Consider the following 23,097-nt stretch of genomic DNA (forward strand, 5'->3'; position numbering starts at 1 on the left):
TAATTGAAGGAGGATGTGTGGGGGGGTGTAAAATAATGGGTTCAGTGTGTTAGAGATTAGTTTGCTTAGTAAGTTAGACTCTATAGTAGCCTTGCACATTTTATTTATCTATTTATTTTCCTTTTAATAAGTATTATCCCCTGGAAGAAGTGCTCACAGCTGAATATTTACTGGAAGAATTTAGACCTGACTTAATAGAGATGGTTCTCGATAAACTCAGACCAGAAAATGTCCGGTGAGTCACTTCACAGATTTTACTGCTACATACTAAATTTTCAGTAATGATTAAAAGTTGAAAATTTGGAATTGTGAAGTAAAATGCTTTTAAACTTGTTATCGAGCATGATTAAAGTAGAAAGAAGAGTATAATGAAGCAATAACAAACATCAGCAAATCAGTACCTGACCAGCCTTTGTTATCCTTAACCACCCCTCCTCACTCATCCTCTCTCCACTCTAGATGATTCTGAGGCAGGATCTCTAAAACATGAAGACTTTTTTAAAAAAACAAAACAAGGGGCTCCTGAGTGGCTCAGTTGGTTGGGCATCTGACTCCTGATTTTGGCTCAGGTCATGATCTCAGGGTCCTGGGATCGAGCCCTGCATCAGGCTTCATGCTCAAGAAGGGAGTTTGCTTGAGGATTCTCCCTCCCCCCTCCCTTTCTCCCACTCACACACACACTCTCTCTCTCTAAAATAAATAAATAAATCTTTAAAAAAACCTAATCATGATTTCATTATCATGAATAAAATGTAACAACAGATCATTAACCTGGCTTCATCCTAACTCAAATACCCAGGGTATCAGCTTACATATCTGACTTCATAAAGAAGTGAGAACACCCTCTTTTTTCTTAAGTGGAAGTAAGGATTACAGTCTCATAATCCTTCTCACTGACCAGTGATTAACCAGGAGATCAAAAGTTGGAGGAGTTCTTACAGGAACAGATACTCTTATTAGAGGAGGTTCAGCCCTAAAGAGCTTATGAACTATCCCATGATATTTCTGCCTTAAAATTGAATTTCACCCATGTTTTCCAAAGTGAAATAATACCAGGAATATACTTAAGGGACACATATTTTGAATTTTTTGTTTTTCTCCTCTGTCAAGCACGTATTTCCAAAATTCTCCTGGGAACTTGGAGATTGAGTAAATATGTGTTTTGGAACAGTCATTTTATGAATAAAATCAACAATCTGGTAGAAGTTTTTGAAGAAGAAAAACCCTTCTGACAGAACTATTCCATCAAAGGTCTTTTTCCTAGTTACCATTGTTTGTACTTTTCCAGACATGTACTAGCAACAAATGATGGGAAAATTAAAAGAATTATTATTGGTAGTGATACAGTGTGATAAATACAATAAAATGACATAGAACTAACTCTACGTACACATTCTATCAATACCATTTTGCTAGTTTAGGTATTTTACTATAGTTAATGTAAGATGTAACTGTTGAGGGAACTGGGTGAAGAGTACATGGGACCTCCCTGCATTATTTTTGTAACTTCCCATGAATTTGTAATTATTTCAGAATTGAAAGAAAAATATTTACAGTAGCAACAAAAATGTAAAATAAATAGGAATGAATTTAATCAAAGATAAGCAAGACTTCAACATACAAAACTACAAAACAGTGCTGAAAGAAATTAAAGACTTTGTTAGGAGGCTTGCTATTTAAATTCTCTCTGGTCTGATTCCTGGGCTCTGTGTAATCACAATCAAAATCCTAGTAGCCTTTTTTCCTTTTAGTAATTGGTAAACTGATTCCACAATACCCATGGGCATACAAAGGACCTGGAATATCCATAACACACCTTTTTTTTTTTTTTTTTTAAGATTTATTTATTTTAGAGAGCAAGTGTGGGGTGGGGTGGGGGTGGGGGGAAGCGCATCGGGAGAGAGAATCTTGAGCAGACTCCATGCTGAGCCTGGAGCCCAATGGGAGGCTCGATCCCAGGATCCTGAGATAATGACCTGAGCTGAAACCAAGAGTCAGATGCTTAACCGACTGAGCCACCCAGGCGCCCAGCCATAATACTCTTGAACATAAAAACAAAAGTTGGAGGACTCAAGCTACTGGATTTGAAGGCTAACTATAAAGCTACGTTAATTACAGCATTGTGCATTGGCCTGAGGATCAAAAAGAAATCATTAGAATAGGACAGAGTCCAGAAATAGGCCCACACATATATGTTCAGAGGATATGTTCAGAGGATGTCTTTTTTGTGGTAAAAAAAAAACACATAATATAAAATTTACAGTTTTAACCATTTCTAAGTGTGTAATTCAGTATTATATTCATATTAAATATATTCATACTGTTGTGAAGCGGATCTCCAGAACTTTTTCACCTTGTAAAACTGAAACTGTGCCCATTAAACAGCAAGTCCTCTTTTTTCCGTCCCAGCATCTCCTGGTAATCACCATTCTACTTTGTTTTCATGCATTTGACTACTTACATACCTAATAACCAGTGGAATCATACAATGTATCTTTATTTCACTTAGCGTAATGTCTTTAAGGTTCATCTATGTTGTACTATGTGACAGGATTTCCAGTTTGACAAATTATATCTACAAATACAGCTATAGAGTCTTGGCCACATGCCCTGCTTAAGTCATAAGTAAATCTTTTTTTAGGAGAAGTTCTTGCTGAATCCATGCAGGTCCTAGGATATTGTCTTCTTGTCTAAATGTTGGTAGTCTGACAGTTGACTAGAATTTTGTGAGAAGTCAGTGCCTATGGCTTACGCTTTTTTAGGCTCCATTCCTTTCCCTTCCTGAAAATTAGAGCATTTGTTCATCTCCATCTCCATCTTCTGCCTCTTCTCCTTCCTCCAATATTTCTAAAAGGTGGTGGGCAGTGATCCTACGGGATTTGTTAGTTACCTAAGCATCAGAGAATATGAGTGATCTGCGTTGGAGATGTGAATTCATTTGAGTTACTTGGCTGGCTCACTCATTAATCCTGGCCTGGGTTTCAACCCCCTTTTTCTTCTGTTGTTTGGTCCACCTTTGCAGTTTAAAGACCCATGTTTTTTCTTTTTCTCTTTTTTAAAAAGATTTTATTTATTTATTTGAGGGAGAGAATGCGCACAAGCGGGGGAAGGGGCAGAGAGAGAGGGAGAAGCAGGCTCCTCACTGAGCAGAGAGCCCAACATAGGGCTCGACCCCAGGACCCTGGGATCTCGACCTGAGCCGAAGGCAACTGCTTAATGGACTGAGCCACCCAGGCACCCCACCCCCTCCCATGTTTTTTCTAAAAACAAATAAATAAGAGGTCAGTAGTCCTGTCATCTGCCAACCTGAGACCAGTGTATCACATTTTGCTTTAGGTCTTGTGTCCTGTTGGATTATGAGGTCCTTTAAGGTAAGAACCGTGTTTTTTTCAGATAGTTACCAAGGGCTGAACAAAAGTTGGTTGACTTCTCTAAGCCTTTAGCCTAACCTTTCTTGATTTCTTCTTTCTTTAAAAGCCCTTTTAAAAAGTGGGTTTTTTTTTTTTTTTTTAGCATTTTTCATGAACCTCAATTTCTTCAGCACTGTGGCCTTCCTGTCACAATTCTTTAAGTTTGGCTTTGGGTCTCATCAGTAGATTTTTTTTTGGTACTTTCTTTCTTCTTTGAGGCATGTCTTTTGAAAATATGATTTGATATCATGGTATTGTAGATTCTTCTAGTGGAAGGCTAGAGTTCATCTACTTAGAATCCTTATTTAAAAAGTAATGAAACTGAAGCCCAGAGACTTGCCTAATTTAGATCTTAACTGTGATTTTGGCAAGATATCAAAGAACATGAGTCAGAGTATTGACCAGAATCCAAGTTTCTGATGGCCAGATCTATACCCTCTCTACTAATTTTGTTTGAATTCATCACAATTACCCTTGAAGCCTCTTCTCATTCTTGGATGTCTTTCCACCTTTGGTCTCTCAGGGATTATTTGCAGAAGTCTCATGAGAATTCATATCTGAGGAGCCATGTTCCCTTTTAATGTCTATAGTCAGGATACTTATTGTTTCTGAATGAGTCCTGTCCAGCTTCAACAACTGTTCATTTCCTCTGAACATTTCTAAATGGCTGACTGAAGTCAGTGGTGGGCAATCATTCTAGCCCACTGTTTCACTGTTGTAAGTTTCAGTATAAAAAGAAAAGTTGTTTTTCTCTCCTTTTTCCAAGGACCATGTTAGTACCAGATCAGCAATCAGTTTGTGGATAGAATTAAAGAATAGCATTGTCACACGCACATACACACACAAACACATACACAAACACACTTAAAAAACTCATCAAGATTATTTTTAAGCATAATTAGATTTCCAGCAGATAGTCTAAGGATGTGACCGTATCTGTGCTAGTTTTTCTCAGCTGTCTGCAGTTATATATATTGCAGCTCTCCGTGGCATACTTAGATTATTGTGCCTTCTCTTCTCTCTTTTTCTCCTAACTTAAGTCTCTTGTGCTTTCACATTCTGGTTTGTAGATTTCTATGTAGGTTTGATGTGTATATACTGTCTCTTCTGTTACTCCCATTGCTTACCTTTTATAATTAATTTTTAAATAGTCTTTCGCTGTATGTTAAATTCCTCAGTGATACACTAGCTCTTGTTCTGCAAAGGTATCTCTCTTTGTTAGGCCAGTATTTGATGTTTGCCTTGTTTGAGGGAACTGTGTTCATCTATTTCATATTTACTTGCTTAGGGTAACATTTCACATGTTACCCGTCATTTGCTGTGGTATACAGCTATCTAAATCCCTTAGGATTGTACCTGACCAATCTCCCCTCCTCTCCCCCTTTCTAACCTGAGCATTACTGAGCAGCCTCCAGTGTCTGTTGCTTTCTCTGTCAGAATTCATCCTCCAAAGCATCTGGCAGCTTTCCCTGAGCTTTTTTCACTTTCTCTCTCAGGACAGAGTTTAAAGTACTCTTGTTTCAGGGGCCATGTCCACTGCCAAACGAATGCTTCAGTGTTCACAAGTTGTCATCAGTCGCTTGTACATTATTCTGATATGTGGGCTGTCATTTAGGGAGACCAAAGCCATCTACGTAACAGACTTGTCCAAAATCAGGCACCTCATGGAAGAGAAGATGGTAATACCACCTGTCTGTAGGTTATTTTACTTCCTAACACAGTTTTCAAAATTCTCCTTGAGAATCAGTCCATTCATTTTTTAGGAAGTCAGCAGGAGTAGAAGCACTTTCTGGGGCTGAGTCTTAGCAGGCTCTGTCATGTATTGAATGAATGTCCATAACAAACATTACATGTCCTTCATGTGGCCATGTGAGTTCTATACACACTCTACCTGTACCCCTCAAAAGGAATTCTCAAGATGCCAACATGGATCACTTCTTCTGGACATGATAACAGAACTCTTCCATCCATTAAGTGCTGTGATTCCTCACTATGTTTCTATGGAATATATTCTTATTTAGCATGTTTTCTAGAACTGGTAGTGGTCAGAGGCAGCTAGGCCAGATCAGGAATACCATCAGCTGGGAGATTAGTCAGCCATACTAACGGGTGGGTTAGTCAGGTTGCTTATCTCTACCCTAAAGTGGGCAGTAAGACCAAGTCCAGCTAACCAGGGTAGAGTATTTTCTCTAGAATAAATAAGAAACAAACAGTGGTTCAGACGGTCAGCCGTTGAAGTTGCGAAGGTCCGACGAGGAGCAGGAGCACATTGGAAAATGGGTGGGTATTCAGTAGAGGGGAGTTTTCATCTGCGAGGCAGACATTTAGAGGCTAGAACCAAACCTCTGAGAGGATGGGTAAGAACAAGTAGGAACAAACGTAGACCTTGTTATTTGAATTGAGACATTAAGGAGAAGTGGGATCAGTAACAGGACTGACTTCATGGCAAGCCATCAAAGCTCTTGGCCTAGAGCTTCTTTATCCACATAGGATTCAAATAGGATTGGTCCCAGGCTGGCATCGAGTCTGCTGAGAGGATGGCAGTGATTCCCACTTTGATAATTACAAGGTGGCAGAGGCAGAAATGTCCCTGGTGACCCTGCACGGGGACAGGAGTTCTGTGGTACAGAACTGCTTTTGCTACTGTTCTTGTAAATCTTCTGTTCACATATCTTTTGACATCATTTTATCTCTACCCTCTCTCCCTGAACTTTTTTTTTTTTCCTTCTGACTTCTCTTCTGAGCTATTCTGTCTGCTCATCAATGAAAGCTTTTAACAAACCAGAACATAGGAGAGGTGTTTCTGGTCTTGCTTCCTTTACGAAGGCCAATGTACATGTACTAGATGTATTTGATGGTAGTCTCTGGCAGGAAAAAACCATAGAGCACAGACTTAACAAATAATAATAAAAGTGTGTTTTGGTTTTTTGGATATCTGGATGAGCCAACAAGGGTGGGGTTTTATAGCCATTTTTGTTAACCCTGGGCCTCAGCTGTTCCTGGGAAGGAGTACTTTGTTTTGCTTTTTTAAAGACTGTTTTTCAACTCACTTTGTTCCATTTTTTCCCTAGCTACTCTTCTTTTAAAATTTTAGTCAGTAGCATTACCCACAAGAGTCCTGCATGCAGTTTTTCACATTAAAAATGAAGGGCTCTAACCCAAGAGTAACAGAGACCACGGTCAGAAACCTCTATACATGATTGCCTGTTTTGACTAAGCCTTATTGGATTTACTGGGTCTTAGATACCCACCCTGTTCTTGGATATTATTTACATTTTCATGACTCAGGTTGTATAAATGCATGTATACAAGAGGAGTTTATAGTGTTTGTTTTTTCTATTTACCTTTAGGGTTGCAATAGTTTCCAAGTCCTTTGAAGGAAAAACTGACCGCACAGAAGAGTGGTACGGAACCCAGTACAAGCAAGAAGCTGTACCAGATGAAGTCATTAAGGTAGGGTTTGCTCATCTGTGAATAAACTTCATGTGTGAGGGACACATGAGAGCATGAGCTCTCCGGATCAACCAACTCACAGCCCCGAGCATAGATACTGATGGCTCGCAGCGGTCTGTACTGTCCTGAGCAAAGGGAACAAGGAGCTGGCGAGCTGGAGCTGAGGTTTTTGCGTGAAGAAATGGCACTGTGGCCACCTTCCATGTGTCTGTTAGGTCAGCAGGGCTGACAGCAGACTCCCCGCTTCATGCAGTCAAAGATCATTGAAATCCAAAGTACACAGAGAAGCAAAGGCACCAGAACAGGCAAGAAGAGATGGAAATAGAGAGCATGAAAGACAGATACAAGGGCTCCAAAGGCCTCACGGTCGTGCTGTGTGTACAGGTGGGAACAGTCTCTGGGATTCATGCTGTCTTCACTTCAGGAGATGCTGTATTATATCCCTCATATTGTCTCATTGCTCTTTTTGTCTATGTAAGGGAATTAGAATTTGTTTCAAAACAGGTGTGTTTAGATAGTTTGTTATCCCATACGTTAGTAGTCCAGATTTTGTTTTTTGAGTCTTACCTACTGTCTGGGTTTTTTTTTTTTTTTTTTTTTTTTTTTTTTGGTTTTCATTGTCACCATATCTTTGAGATTGTGTCCTTTATCCATGGGAAGACACCAGAAAGCCTTGCTCTGACTCAATTCTAGTTAAAGTTGAGTAATGAACATTTCTTAAGTGTACCTGTGTAATACAGAGAAAAGAAGAAGTAGTTTCAGAAAATCATTGCTGGTACTCTCTGACCTATTCACAACATAAGAGAACATTGGAGCCCTTTCATATATGAAAATATCCATCTAGCTAAACTGTGAGCAATGCTGATCTCCCATGAATTAATCCTAAAACAAAAGAGAAACCCTATTCACCAAACTCTGATGACAGCAAACCTGCCCCGAGTGGGAATTTTTTTTACAGATTTTATTTATCTATTTATTTATTTATCTATCTTTCTATCTATATCTATCTATCTAATCTATCTATCTATCTATCTATCTATTTATTTATTTATTTTAGAGAGAGAGAGAGTATGCAAGTGGAGGGAGGGACGGGGGGAAGGAGAGGGAAAGAACCTGATGTGGGGCTCTGTCTCACGATCCTGAGATCATGACCTGAGCCTAAACCAAGAGTTAGACGCTAACTAACTGAGCCGCCCAGGCGCCCCCTAAATAGGAATGTTTTTTAAACAAATTTATCTGGCGGGGCGCCTGGCTGGCTGAGTCAGTAGAGCATAAGACTCTTGATCTCAGGATTGTGAGTTCAAGCCCCATATTGAGTGTAGAGCTTACTTAATTAAAAACAAAACAACCCAAATTTATCTGGGAGTTTAGCAGTGAAATTATTTACTAAGTGTTTCCCAGCCCCTACTATTCGGCCATCGGGAGACCTAAGCTGCTATTCATAATACGGCCAAGATCCCCACCATCCCAGTGCCAAAAAACATAAACTCTGGGACCAAAATAGAACTGTAGAAGCAGCAAGGCTGTGCTAGATCATCTGGAGACCACATTACTGAACCCGGGATTATTGGCACTTGGCTGCTTTTTTTTTTTTTTTTTTAGTAATGAAGTCTTATAAGTAATAATCCAACAATCACTGACCTGTGATCTGTCCCACTTAGCTTTTGGAACTAGCTCATCGAGCACATCCAACCTGCAGGTTGTATCAACCTTGTTGCACAATCCAGGCTTGGGCTCCTCTTTTTCTTGACCTTGTGCTTGAATTACTGGTTTACTTGGAGATTCACATGGTCATCTGGGACAGTTGTGGACCAGGCCTTAAGGAGCAGTACTGAAGTGAAGGAAGCCTCTTTAGGCTAGCTTTCAGGCCATACATGGAGGTAACTTAGTGCTTCTGAAAGTTTAATTCTTCTGTAAATGACCTGTTATCTACCAGTTGCAGGAATATATCCCTGTGCAGATTATTCTTCCTTTATTAAGGAGCTAAAGCCAACGTGATCTTCATATGGACCAAGTGGTCTCTCAGGTTTCTGTAGTCACAGATTGGCCCTTAGCCTCAGCTGATCATTTTGGAAATATGTAAAGAGGAAAGATGAATAAGTACAAAATCTTGATTAGTAACAGAGAGACCAGCTCAAGTTTCACGAAAAGCCATCAGTGGATCTTGGGAGTGGAAAAGAAAAGCTGTATAACATTTATCCCCTTAATATTTGCCTAGATATTATGCAAAAGGACTATTTTAAACTTTTGAATCCAACTTTATTGCTTTTGTGTGTGTTTTTTGTTTTTCATCCAGAAATGGCAAAATGCTGACCTGAATGGGAAATTTAAACTTCCAACGAAGAATGAATTTATTCCTACAAATTTTGAGATTTTATCATTAGAAAAAGAAGCGACACCATACCCTTCTCTTATTAAGGTAACATGTTAGAATCGGTGATTTTTAAATATAGTGGATACAACTATTACACACAGAAGGAACTGGAGATATGATTTCTTGCATTTGGTACTATGTTGGTTTTGGGGGCTCATATCCTAAGAGCTACCAGAAAGTTGTAGAAAGAATTACTGCAAGGAATATTAAAAGGCTAGAAAAGTTAAAGCAAACAAACTACTAAACAATTCAGAATCTAGGGTATTGTTTTCTTTGCAGAAAAGAAAGTTAAGTCTGGACTTCAACCACAAATCTGAAAGTTCTCAGCCTAGTTTCTGTATTCAATGAAGACTGAGTAAGGAAGTTGATTTGCGCCGCATCATGAAAGTTAGAGATAAAGAGAATTTCTAAACCCTGCAAGAGAGCATATCCAAGGGAAGCTGTTGGATTTCCTGCCCTTAAAAATAATTCTCAATTTGTTAGAATGGCTTTAGGAAATTGATGAGAACAAGGAATTTAGGAAGTTAATAAGCCAGTGAGAACGGTGATTGAGAAATGGGGCTTTTTTTTTTCCCCCCAGAATGTTCTTTTTGTGTCATTGTTTCACACCTTGAGTAAATTGTGTAGAAAAGTGGATCAAATTATTACTGCACATCTTCTTTCCTAAATTCACTTTCTAAACTCACCACAGTAGACATACATCTTTCTTTTTCTTTTCTTCAAAGGACCTAACATTCAGATTAACGCAGTGAGATGAGAGTTAGTGTTTAGAAACTTGAAATTTATCTCAAGCAACTAGATTATTAACTAGACAACCATTTTTCTTTAAAAATGACGTTTTAAGGGAGGAGTTAAGATGGTGAAGGAGTAAGGCGAAGACCTAAGCTTGCCTCATCCCTCGAACACAGCTGGATAAATATCAGATCATTCTGAACACCATAAGAAATCAGTCTGAGGACTGAGAAAACAAAACTGCAAGTGTACAGGTAGAATTGTGGAAGGTAGGAGCCGTGGAGAGTTGATTTGGGGGAGATAAGAACTGTGGGGGCTGTGGAAGGGAGGGAGCCCTACTTAGAAGTCTCGCACCGCCAGGGTCATGCCTGGCTTAGTGGTGCTTCTGTGGGGAAGGAGGGCAGACACCTGGGAGTAGACAGTGTAGTCTGAGGATCCCCTGGGTCGCAGGGGGAAATAGTTCCCCTGTTTGGAGTGCATTTAGGAGTGGCAGCAAGGACTCTCCATGGACAGAAGAAAGGGTGGCATCAATGTGCTGCACTCTTCCCAGGCATAGGAGCAGGGATACCAGCTGAGGGCAGCGAGTCTTAGTGCCTACTTTTGGTTCTGCTTTGCCATAAACTCTGAACTGCTTCACGGTCCTGCGACCACTTTCTTGGGATTGGCCGCAAGCAGCAAAAGTGGGGAGACATCCTCCCCCAGAGGATCAGTGCGGGGTGGTGCTGCAGGAGTCCCTAAAATTTGGAGTTTAGAAACCCAGCTGTGTGCTGAGATGAAACAGCTTGGACACAGACAGGCTGAAGGCAGGGACTTGACGGAAGCTGGGGCACAAGATTGTTTGCTGTTCTGTGAGGGCTTCCTGAATGAGTGGTGGGCATGAGCTTTCTGCTTCAGGGATAAGAGAGCATAGTGAAGCCATATCCCCCAATCTTCCCACCACCCCCACCCCATCAACACTGACTGATCTCAGCGAGCAAGTGGAGATTGGACCCACTTACACCAACCCCCCCCCCCCCCAAGGCAGGTGCATCTGTACAAGGGCAAATAGGCCTGAGGAGTGTAGCAGGCCCTTCCCCCAGAAGACCAGCACAAACCCCTTGAATGTACCAAGTCTACTGATCATAAAGTGCTGCAGAGCTTCAGCTCTAGGGGAAATAGGATCCCTTTTGACAAGCGGACCAAAACATACCTAGGATCTAGTTTTTTGTTTGCTGTTTTGTTTTTGGTTTTTTTCTGGACAAATAAAAAAACACAATAGTCCACAATTTTGGGGATGCAGCAAATGCAGTCCTAAGAGGGAAGCATATTGCAATACAGGCCTTCCTCAAGAAGCAAGAAAAGTCTCAAATATACAAGCTAACCTTATACCTAAAGGAGCTAGAAGAGGAGCAGCAAATAAAGCCTGAAGCCAACAGAAGGGAAATAAGAAAGATTAGAGGAGAAATAAATGATATACAAACAAACAAACCAGAATGGGTCAACAAAACTAAGAGCTGGTTCTTTGAAAGAATTAATAAAATTGATAAACCCTTAGCCAGACTTATCAAAAAGAAAAGAGAAAGGACCCAAATAAATAAAACCATGAATGAAGGAGGAGAGATCACAACGAACACCACAAAAATACAAATAATCATAAGAGAATATTATGAAAAATTATATGCCAACAAACCGGACAATGTGGAGGAAATGGATAAATTCCTAGAAACATACAAACTACCAAAACTGAAACGGGAAGAAAATAGACAATCTGAACAGACCTATAATCAGCAAAGAAATTAAATTAGTAATCAAAAATCTCCCAGTAAACAAAAGTTCAGGGCCAGATGGCTTTTTCTAAGGGAATTCTACCAGACATTTAAAGAAGAGTTAATACCGATTCTCAAACTGTTCCAAAAAGAAATGGAAGGAGAACTTCCACACTCCTACAAAGCTCGCATTACCTTGATCCCTGCCATTATCTCTGATGAACATGGATGCAAAAATTCTCAAGATACTAGCAAATTTAATCCAACAGTACATTAAAAGAATCATTCACTGTGATCAAGTGGGATTTATTCCTTGGCTGCAGGGATGGTTCAGTATTCACAATCAATGTGATACACACATCTATAAAAGAAAGGATAAGAACCATATGATCCTCTCAATAGATGCAGAGAAAACATTTGACAAAATACAGTATCCATTCTTGATAAAAACCCTCAACAAAGTAGGTATAGATGGAACATACCTCAACATCATAAAAACCATATACGAAAGACCCACAGCTGACATCATTGGGGATACCCACAGCTATCCTCCATGGGGGAAGAACTGAGAGCTTTTCCTCTAAGGTCAGAAACGAGACTATTTAACGTAGTACTGGAAGTCTTAGCCTCAGCAATCAAGACAACAAAAATAAATAAAAGGCATCCAAATTGGCAAGGAAGAAGTCAAACTTTCACTATTTGCAGACAACATGATACTCTATGTAGAAAACCCAAGAGACTCCACCAAAAAATCGCTTGAACTAATACATGAATTCAGCAAAGTCACAGGATATAAGATCAGTGTACAGAAATCTATTGCATTTCTATGCACCAGTAATGAGGCAGCAGGAAAAGAAATCAAGGAATCGATCCCATTTACAATTGCATCAAAAACCCTAAAATACCTAGGAATAAACCTAACCAAAGCGGTAAAAGGTCTGTACTCTGAAAATTATAGAACACTTATAAAAGCAAGTGAAGAGGGCACAAAGAAATGGGAAAACATTCTGTGCTCATGGATTGGAAGAATAGACATTGTTAAAATGTCTGTACTACCCAAAGCAATCTACACATTTAATATTAATCCATATCAAAACACCACCAGCACTTTTCACAGAGCTAGAACAAGCAATCCTAAAATTTGTATGGAACCACAAAAGATCCTGAATAGCCAAAGCAACCCTGAAAAAGAAAAGCAAAGCTGGAGGCATCACAATTCTGGACATCAAGCTGTATTACAAAGCTATAATCAAGACAGTATGGCACGAGCACAAAAACAGACACATAGGTTAATGGAATAGAGTAGAAAACCCAGAAATGAACCTACAACTATATGGTCAAATAATCTTTAACAAAGCAGGAAAGACTATCCAATGGAAAAAGACAGTCTCTTTAGCAAATGGTATTGGGAAAACTAGACAGCCACATGCAAAAGAATGAAACTGGACTGCTTTCTTATACCTTACATAAAAATAAACTCAAAATGGATGGAAGACCTAAATGTGAGACAGGAAGCCATCAAAATCCTAGTGGAGAACACAGGCAGCAACCTCTTTGACCTCGGCCGCAGCAACTTCTTGTAGACACGTTGCCGGAGGAAAGGGAAACAAAACCAAAAATGAACTATTAGGACTTCATAGGATAAAAAGCTTCTGCGACAGTGAAGGAAACAGTCAACAAAACTAAACGGCAGCCTACAGAATGGGAGAAGATATTTGCAAATGATATATCTGATGAAAGGTTAGTATCCAAAATCTTTAAAGAACTTATCAAACTCAACACCTAAAAAACAAATAATCGAGCTAAGAAATGGGCAGAAGACATGAATTGACATTTTTCTAAAGAAGACATACAGATGGCTAACAAACACATGAAAAGATGCTCAACATCCCTCATCATTAGGGAAATACGGATCAAAACCACAATAACACCTCACACCTGTTGGAATGGCTAAGCACACAAGAAACAACAGGTGTTGGCAAGGATGTGGAGAAAGGGGAACCCTCTTGCACTGTTGGTAGGAATGCAAACTGGTGCTCTGGAAAACAGTATGGGGGTTCCTACTCTACCATCCAGCAATTGCACTACTAGGTATTTACCCAAAGGTTACCAAAAATACAGGTTCGAAGTGATACATGCCCGCCGATGTTTATAGTAGCATTATCAACAATAGCCAAACTGTGGAGAGAGCCCAAATGTCCATTGACTGATGAATGGATAAAGAAGATGTAGCATATATGTACAATGAAATATTACTCAGCCATCAAAAAGAATGAAATCTTGTCATTTGCAACTCCGTGGATGGAGATAGAAGGTATTCTGCTAAGTGAAATAAGTTAGAGAAGAATACCATACGATTTCACTCATATGTGGAATTTAAGAAATAAAACAGATGAACATACGGGGGGAGGAGGGAGTAAAAATTAAAAAGAGAAACAAACCGTAAGAGACTCTTAAAGATAGAGAACAAACTGAGGGTTGATGGAGGGAAGCAGGAGGGGGATGGGCTAGATGGGTGATGGATATTAAGGAGGTCACTCGTTATGATGAGCACTGAGTGTTGTATGTAAGTGATGAGTCTCTGAATTCTGCTCCTGAAACTAATACTGCACTGTATGTTAACTAAGTAGAATTTAAATTAAAAGTTTGAGAAGAAAAAAATGACATTTTAATGAGTTATAGGTTAGGTTATTCAAAGAGAAAGCTTGTTTACCTCTCCTATTATTTGTTGTTTAAATAGGTCTTCTCAAAGTAAACTAAGGAGAACATTTATATCTCTTGTCAGTTTCAAGAGTTTTTAATACAGTGTGAGTGAAGTAGAGAGTTAAAGTAGTGGCTTATTTGTTCATCTCTGGCTGTGTTATCTATTACAACATAACAAATTCCTCCAAAATTTAGGAACTTAAAACATTTATCTCCATGCAGTTTCTGAGGGTCAGGAATCTGAAAGTGGCTTAGTTGGATAATTCTGGTTCAGGGTCTCTTATTAGGTTATAGTCAAACTGTTGGCTGGGGCTTTAGCCTCTGAAATTTAGTTGTGTTGTTGTTGGCAGGCCTTAGTTCTTCACCACATGGGCCTCTCAGTAGAGTTGTTTGACTTGGAAGCTGGCTTTCTCCAAAGTGAGTGATTCAAGAGAGAAAGTGGGTGATCAAGATGGAAGCCACAATGTCCTTTAGAATCTAATTTCAGAGGTACCATGCCATCACTTCTGTCATAGTCTGTTGCTCACATAGACCAATCCTGGTTCACTGTGGGAGAGATGACTGTCCCGGGATGTGAATGCCAACAGTCAGGGACTGCTGTAGCCCACCTTGGAGGCTGGCTGCCACATCCTGCTAAGGACTCCTGTGTCTGTCTGCAAGTGTTCAGAAAGACTGGGATAGGACAGTTGGTATTGGCTTCTCCAGTTTATCTCTTCCTCTGCTGGGTCCCCATCTCCCTCACCCAGGGGAGACAGAAGGGTGATTTGATTTCTCTCCGCTACCAGAATTGGCAGTTTTCTCTCTTCACCTTCCCACCCGGTGACCCTCTGAGTATGCTTCAAGGCCATGAAGCTCTCAACATTGCCTCTGTCCTACTCCTGTTGAGGAGTGTTTTGATTGAGCTTTTTGCCGAATGTGCCCATGTTTTATTAACCAAATTGTTTCTCCATCACAGGATACAGCAATGAGCAAACTCTGGTTCAAACAAGATGATAAGTTTTTCTTGCCAAAGGCTTGTCTCAACTTTGAATTTTTCAGGTATGTAAAATGAATCTAGCCAAAAAGTTTCTTACAAAAATCAACAATCCCATTCCTAAAAGTTTTCTTTGCTTCCGGGAGGACCCATTTGTAGAAATGAAAGGAACTAGAGTTATGTAGCCCAGACCAGGGAGGGCTGCTGCTGGTAAGGGTTATTGTAAGAGTCAAGGTTGTCAGTTCTTCCTTTGCACTGATGAGCACACCCTTTAACTGATATGATTTATGTTAGCAATTAGGAGGACCTTCCTAGCCTTCAGGGCTTTGGAGTCTGGGGAGGCTGTAGGCTCACCCAGAAATTTCATACAGGAAAGACTGAATAATTTGAGGGTGTTTTCTCTTGTAGTTTCGGTTTTGTATTCCTGAAACTTGCCCAGAGGAGGAAGTAATAGTTACTAAATGGTGTTGAGTCTTTTCCAGCCTTTAAACATCTGAAGCCCTTAGATATTGTTTTCTCTGTTCTTGGCATGGTCACTTAAAATGATTTAATTAAAACGGAAGAACATGTTTAGTAACATTTATGAATACTACTGTTGGAATGATTTCTCAATATAAATCTACAGTTCATCTCTGTCTCCTTTTATTTATTTGTATAGTGAAGTATATCATCCAGTTCAAATTTTGCTTTGTGAGTTTATACTTCATAATTTTTTTTAAAAGATTTTATTTATTTATTTTAAAGAGAGAGACAGCCAGCGAGAGAGGGAACACAAGCAGGGGGAGTGGGAGAGGAAGAAGCAGGCTCCTAGCAGAGGAGCCTGATGTGGGGCTCGATCCCAGAACGCCGGGATCACGCCCTGAGCCTAAGGCAGACGCTTAACGACTGCGCCACCCAGGCGCCCCTGAGCTTCATAATTTTTTATTTAACATTCAATGGTGTGTGTTTATGAAATAAACCTATCATCATGTAATAATATTCACTAATTTTTATTTGATCGACTTGACATGAAATTAAAGCTAAATGCATTTTAAATGTTTTGGAATAGGGAAAAAGAAACTCTAAATAGAAAATTCGTATTTCACCAACATGTACAGCTGAGCTTGTAGGGGGATGTAAACATTGTATTTTATAGCACAAGATTCATGGACTTACCTGGAGCTTGCTGAGATTGTTTACTTTTCACACTAAACATGAACTGTCCAGCTATGGCTTATTGTTGGTAGAGAGCATTACAAAGCTGGTTTTATTTTTTGATATTCAGAGTGATATTTGTAGCATTCCAAGCAGCTTGTCACTACTTTCCCATTTGACTTCTATGATTATGAATTTCTTTACCTTTTGAAAGCCCATTTGATATTTTTGCATTCTCTACACTACCCTGTGCAATTCTTACTATTAAAAACGTCTGCTTCCCGAAAGTTCCTCTCTCCGTGTTCTGCTCTTCCTAGAGGTCACACTGTTAGGTTTCTTGTATATTCTTCAAGACATTTTCTGTATGTGTACACCTTTTAGTATTTTGAGAAATAGGATTATTTTATGCATACTTAGTTACAGTTTTAAAAACTCTGATCCGTATTTAAGCATATTGCACCTGAATACAAAATAATATTTTTTTAATTAACAAATGAACCAGAATTTAAGCATTGCGGTTGAATCATGTTCTGTCTTACAGCTCACCAGCACAGCTGCTGTGCATGCAGCATTTTAGGACACTTAATGGAATTGCATTCTAAGCTTGAGCCATATGGCTCTGAGCTCCCAGACTTCACTTTTTCTGGCTTTTCATTTCCACCTGAAATTGGCACATAGGTGCATATGGGGCTAAGCCCTTCCTAGATTCTCTTTTATTTGATAATTTTGCTTTTGTGAATTGTGCTGTGAGTTTCTGAGCAGTTGTTTGCCTAAAGAAGGAAGTGTGTCATGTATATAATACAGTACTTTAATTGTACTATATACAGTACTATAATTGTCATATATATAATACAGTACTTTAAAAAATTCAGTGACAGAGCATCCATTTAGATTTTCCAGATGGAGAATGTTTATGTAGTTATAGAATTTTCTCTTTGAATTCTCTTAATGGCTAAGCCTCTTCTATTTTTGCTTCATTATCAGCTTTGATAAAATTGTTACCTTTGCTGTCAGTACATTAGTTGTATTTACTGTGCTACAGATAGAGTGAAACTTTAATTTGCTGCCAAACAAGCCAAGTAGGCACCTGGCCTCAGGTCCTTTGCACTGGCTGTTTCCTCAACATGCCCCACTCAGATGTCCCAGAGCTTGCTCCTTTGCTTCCTTCAGGTCTAGGCCCAGATGTCACCTTATGAGAGAGGCATTGATTAACTATCTTATGTAATTAGCAGTCGTCTCATCTTACTACCACCACCCTTCATTCCTATTCTTACCCTGCTTAATTTTTTTCATAGCACTATCCCCACTCGATTTATTAAAATTAATTCTCTCCTCCAACTATACTATTAAACTCTGTCAGGTCAGTGACTTTGCCTGATTTTATTCCCAGTACCTAGAGAAGAGCCCAGCACTAGGCTCTTCAGAGCCATACCTGCTTCCGTGTATTACAGTAGTAAGCGTGTGATACACATTTGTTGAGTGAATGACTCTTACTTGTTTGTCATAAAGGTAAGCAGTGTCATATAATCGAGTGAGCAGGTCACTAATTCCGCCACTACCAGCCCAGGTGACATGTGAAAAGCTGTGTTTCTTATTTGGGAGATGATTCAAGTTAGGTGATATCTGTGGCCTATTTAGCTCTTGTACTCTGATTGTTTCCTCATTTTGGTTGCTTTTCTTAAGTATTTTTTTAAATTTTAATATTTTTTCCTAGCTCTGTCTGCAGTCATATGGTGGGAATTATCAGTTATTTTACTGACAGTGCTGTAACTTCATTGGTTTAGCGGGAAGCTCAGAGATGAGCTCACATTTCACAGGTCTCCGTTTTTCTTGTTTAAGTTGAAAAATCACAGCACACAAACTTCTCAGTCTCATACTCATGTCCCCCCAGGGTATGGCTTGCTTAGAGGGAGGACGACTTGCAAATGCCTGATGAGCTCTGTTGGCCATGCCTCCTTCTTCTTCTTTTTTTTTTTTTAATTTATTTTTCATCTTAAGTAAGACCCAGTGTGGGACTGGAGCTCACGACCCCGAGATCAAGAGTCGTGTGCCCTTCTAACTGAGCCAGCCAGATGCCCCACTATGCCTCCTTCTTTTAGCCTAACACAGGCATGCCTTTTAGCCTGTTCCCACTCTGTACCTGCCCTGAATTTCTGACTTGCCCGTCTGGCCACACACCATCTGGGGCAAACAGTTGCTTCTCCCTCCTCACCACCACCAGCACACATGGCATATTTCAGGCTGCTTTTTCAGACATCTCGTATTTTTTTGCCTCCCGAGAAGAACAGACTCAAGAATTCAAACCATATCTTCAGGAAATGATATTAACCGATGTTCAGTTCCTTGATCCATCTCAAAAGGCCACATCACATTGGGAAGTAATAAATCAGCTATTTTACTGTCAACATTTTCTTCCAGCCCATTTGCTTATGTGGACCCCTTGCACTGTAACATGGCCTATTTGTACCTTGAGCTCCTCAAAGACTCACTCAACGAGTATGCATATGCAGCAGAGCTAGCAGGCTTGAGCTATGACCTCCAAAATACCATCTATGGGATGTATGTAAGTACCCACGTCTTAGAGCCTTCCACTCATCAACATTTTTTTTGTATTGATTTGATGGAAGCATTTTTGATTGAGGATATGAGTTTAATTTCTTTTTAAAAAAATATTTATGGCTAATCATATTTTCTCATCATTTAATTTTTCAGTTAGCTCTTATTCTAAGTATTCAGTGATTACATTCACATTATGCAAATTTTCCTTGATTTCTGTTTTTGTTTTTTTTTTAACATCTTTCATCAGATTGTCATATTTTTTCTCCTCAAACAAAATGGGACCCTGATTGAGGTTTAGATCTCACCCAGTCTCTATGTGAAATCTTGGTCTTTGACAACAGAATGATGTCTTCCTGCCATTGTAAAACATAAGGTTGGCCGATTCTGTTTCCCTAGAAATTCAGATCATGAGGCTGCATATCCATACTCTTCAGTCATGTTTCTTCATTACCATGCCACTGCTTGAGGTATCAAAGCATTTCTTTTGTTTTTCTTTTTGTTAGTCGCTACATTTATGCTGATCCTCTCCATTGCAACATGACATACCTGTTAATCAGGTTATTGAAGGATGATTTAAAAGAGTATACATATGCAGCACGCCTCTCAGGTTTGAGCTATGGCATTGCATCAGGAATGAATGCAATACTTGTAAGTAAAATGAAAACCAAAGAAAAGGCGCCACACCATTTAAGCATTCTGTTGAGCTTGGGAAAACTATTAACTTCTGCATTTTTAAACAAGAAGGTTGATGGTTTTTTCCTTGCACCTTTTTAATGATTGAAGAACTCAAATTAGTAGTAGTTCCACTAATGAATGATTCAGTAGAGTTTAGTGCAATTTGTGAACATGTTTGTGTGCTACATTTATTTGCATGTTCCTCTGCTTGAAATGTTTAACATATTAATTCTGAAGGCATGTTGTTCTTTCCATGCTTGAGTGTATTAACATCTGTAAGTGAAAAATATCTGTAGTTATTGTTGTGGTGCCTGAATTTCAGTCCTAATAAGTTTCCTTTATTTTTGCTGACAGCGGTAGAAAGCTCCTGTGGTCAAATACATTTGATGTTTTCATTTAATTTATTTTGTAGCATGCACCATTAAGTACTTTTAAGTGTGTTTTAAAATAAGCATTATTAAAAACATCCCAAGAAATAACTAGGTTTTTTCTCCTGAAATTATTTCTGATGTGTTTCCAAAACTTTAATCTCATTTACAAATTAACATCCTTTCTATGGCACACATTCATCTGCACTGTTCTTGAAAAAATAGCGTATGTTTTAGTAACAACTAAAATGAGAGCATGTGCTGTGTACTCGTACTCCTCTTTGTAAATTCTTATACAAAAGATTTTAGGGTTTTAAAGTTTTATTTTGTAGTGCTTTTTTTTTTTTTTTTTTAACACAAGTAAAATTTCCAGTAGCTTTTATCTAATGTGAAGTGTGTACATACCTAACCATTTTCGGAGTCTAGGGAAATTTGAAGCTCAGAGATCAAAATAATCTCCAAATAGAAAAGTCAGAATCTATTGTTGATTTTTTGCTATTGCGTTTTAGTAGCATATTACCATTAAAATAATTTTTAATTTATGACAAAATGAGCTTTCTGCTAGTTGTCATTCTGATTCCCGTGGTACATGATATGCTCTTCATGGCCTCACTCCTGAGGTTCTTGTCTATCATTTTGTATTAGGTAGAGGCTTTTAGAGGTATTCCAGTTGCAATGTGTCCTCTATTGCTGAGGGTGCCACCGTGTGGAAATATAATAATAGGCATCCCCTACTTTTCCAGGGTTAGCTTTTGGAGACTATTAAATTGTCCCAAGGCAAAAGTCCTGATAGTACAGACAGTGTGTCTTCGCAGCACATCTGTTTTGCCATTGGCTTTTGATACATCGGGAGAACTCATCAAACAAGCAAGTGGTGAGATGTATGGATCCTTTTTGGGCAACACTGAATGACAAAAATGGCAAAGTGCCACAGAAGTATATACACCCACACACAAAACTGGGGCCGCCTAATTTCACCAAAGATGATTTAAAAAAAATACTTAAATATAAACAGTTTTGAGATATATGTAACAGTTGGCTAGATGATACTACTGGTGATTTTTATCTTCTTACCACGTTTATAAAAGCTTTAAGCCTGCCATTCCTTACAAGTTATTTTTGAAGATTAAACCTAGAACACATTCTGCAGTTAATTTTGATTTAATGAGAAATTTTGATATGTGGTGTGTTCTGCTGTAGTTTGGCGTCAGGTGAGTTTTCCTATTGTCGACTTTATTTAGGAATAGCAAAATTAGGCTTTTGGGTTATTAGTAAATAAAGATGGTTAATGTTCTCTTCCTAAATTATATTTATGAGAAGATAAAATAATTGAATTCTCCTTCACTTTTATTTTAATATACCTGGCTTTGGGATTTTCTTAGTGTTTAAAAATCAAGCTTAAGGTGTTTATTTGGAAGTTTTTTCGTGATATTTTTAGACTTCTAATACCCTGAACTCTTTTTTGTAGCTTTCGGTGAAAGGTTACAATGACAAGCAGCCGATTTTGCTAAAGAAGATTATTGAGAAAATGGCTACCTTTGAGATTGATGAAAAAAGATTTGAAATTATCAAAGAGGCAGTAAGTTTCTGAACTCATTTTTGTGATCTTGTTGTTGTTCATAGGGTGGTAATTTTGTCTTATTGTGAACATTTCTAAGAGGACAGAAGGAGAAGCACTACTAACGCTATGGCAGTGCTCTCACTCTGTCTTTGCTAAGTCCTGTGCTCTACCCAGAAAATGACCCTGGGTGACTCAGGGACACCTGACCCTCAAGAGCTGGGAAGGTTGCAGCACTGACTTTCAGAGAGAAGCCTGAGGTGGATCTAGTAGCTGTGAGGGACCCCTTGAAAGTTTCATCCACCCTCCACTTCAGAAGGACACATGATTCTGCAGACTGAGGTCTTCCTGCCATGAGAACCTTGTCACATTAGGGCAGACTATTTAGACTTGATGTGTCTTCCACTGAAACTCAACTCACAGTTGGCCTGATAATGGAAATACGGGATGGACAGCTATTTTAAAAGCCAAACTGTGACCTTAATTGTACACCAGAAGAAAAATTACCATTTTCAAATGTAGTTTTCAGATAAAGATCCAGTATCTTGTGTATAAGTGGACATGCTGCTTGCTCATAGAGACTTTTGGAATGGCCTTGTGGTACAGAATCAAAGGATACCAAGAGATGCAGGCCCTGAAAACTGGGGACTTATGAGGGTAAAAGAAGTCCCATAGTGAGGACACTTAGACCACATGTCAGGTGCTGGGGATAAAGCAGCAGCCCAGACAAAAAAAAAAAAAAAAAAAAACATACCCTTTAATTTAAGGATCAGAGAGTATTCAAGTAAGCCCCATTCTAAATTACCTCACTTCCAAAAGTAGAAGGAAGCAAATATTCCTGCATCCCAGTAACACAGGATTTATGCAGAATGAAGTTTGATTATAGTTGATCTTTTTAAATGAATTTGAGGACTTATAAAATTAACGAACCCATGTCTCCCTTCACTAGTATATGCGCTCTCTTAACAATTTCCGAGCCGAGCAGCCTCACCAGCACGCCATGTACTACCTCCGCCTGCTGATGACGGAAGTGGCCTGGACGAAGGATGAATTAAAGGAAGCCCTGGATGGTGAGACTTTCTCTACTTATAACCTTCTTCATTTTTTTCTAAAATCATTTTGATTTATCCTGATATCTAGTGTTTATGCTTTCTAATAACTTAGAGTTTTTTATAAAAAACTGTGGTGGCCTTCAAAGTGGCTTTCATATTCAGGCAGTGTAGCCACGTTTGCTGCTTTCAGCCTGGACCCGTAGCAGTTAGTTATTGCTGTTGATAGATTTCTGCAGGTGACTAAAGGTTTGACCAAAACACTTACCTTGTTGATGTTGAAGTTTTCAGAAGAGGATAAAGGTACTGAGCTTGAAAGTCTTACCATGTAGGAAGTGCGCTCAGGCATCTTTAGATCTGTTCA

At 39.1% G+C, this 23,097-nt stretch overlaps 1 protein-coding gene across 2 annotated transcripts in view; it reads left to right on the top strand.

Moving 5' to 3' along the window:
* IDE (insulin degrading enzyme) overlaps positions 1-23,097 on the top strand; it is a 110,162-nt gene that overhangs the window by 62,644 nt on the left and 24,421 nt on the right. Inside the window, exons 11-17 of one of the 2 annotated variants that reach the window (XM_040624139.1) lie at positions 132-235; positions 6,761-6,863; positions 9,160-9,282; positions 15,373-15,455; positions 19,587-19,731; positions 21,595-21,705; positions 22,634-22,754. In XM_040624139.1, the coding sequence (XP_040480073.1) occupies positions 132-235; positions 6,761-6,863; positions 9,160-9,282; positions 15,373-15,455; positions 19,587-19,731; positions 21,595-21,705; positions 22,634-22,754 (790 nt within the window). Of the gene's footprint in view, positions 1-131; positions 236-6,760; positions 6,864-9,159; positions 9,283-15,372; positions 15,456-18,942; positions 19,088-19,586; positions 19,732-21,594; positions 21,706-22,633; positions 22,755-23,097 lie in introns of both variants that reach the window. The other variant, XM_040624138.1, reaches the window with a different exon arrangement.

The sequence above is a fragment of the Ursus maritimus genome, unplaced genomic scaffold (genome assembly GCF_017311325.1).
Source record: "Ursus maritimus isolate PB19 unplaced genomic scaffold, ASM1731132v1 scaffold_7, whole genome shotgun sequence".
Taxonomy (NCBI): domain Eukaryota; kingdom Metazoa; phylum Chordata; class Mammalia; order Carnivora; family Ursidae; genus Ursus; species Ursus maritimus.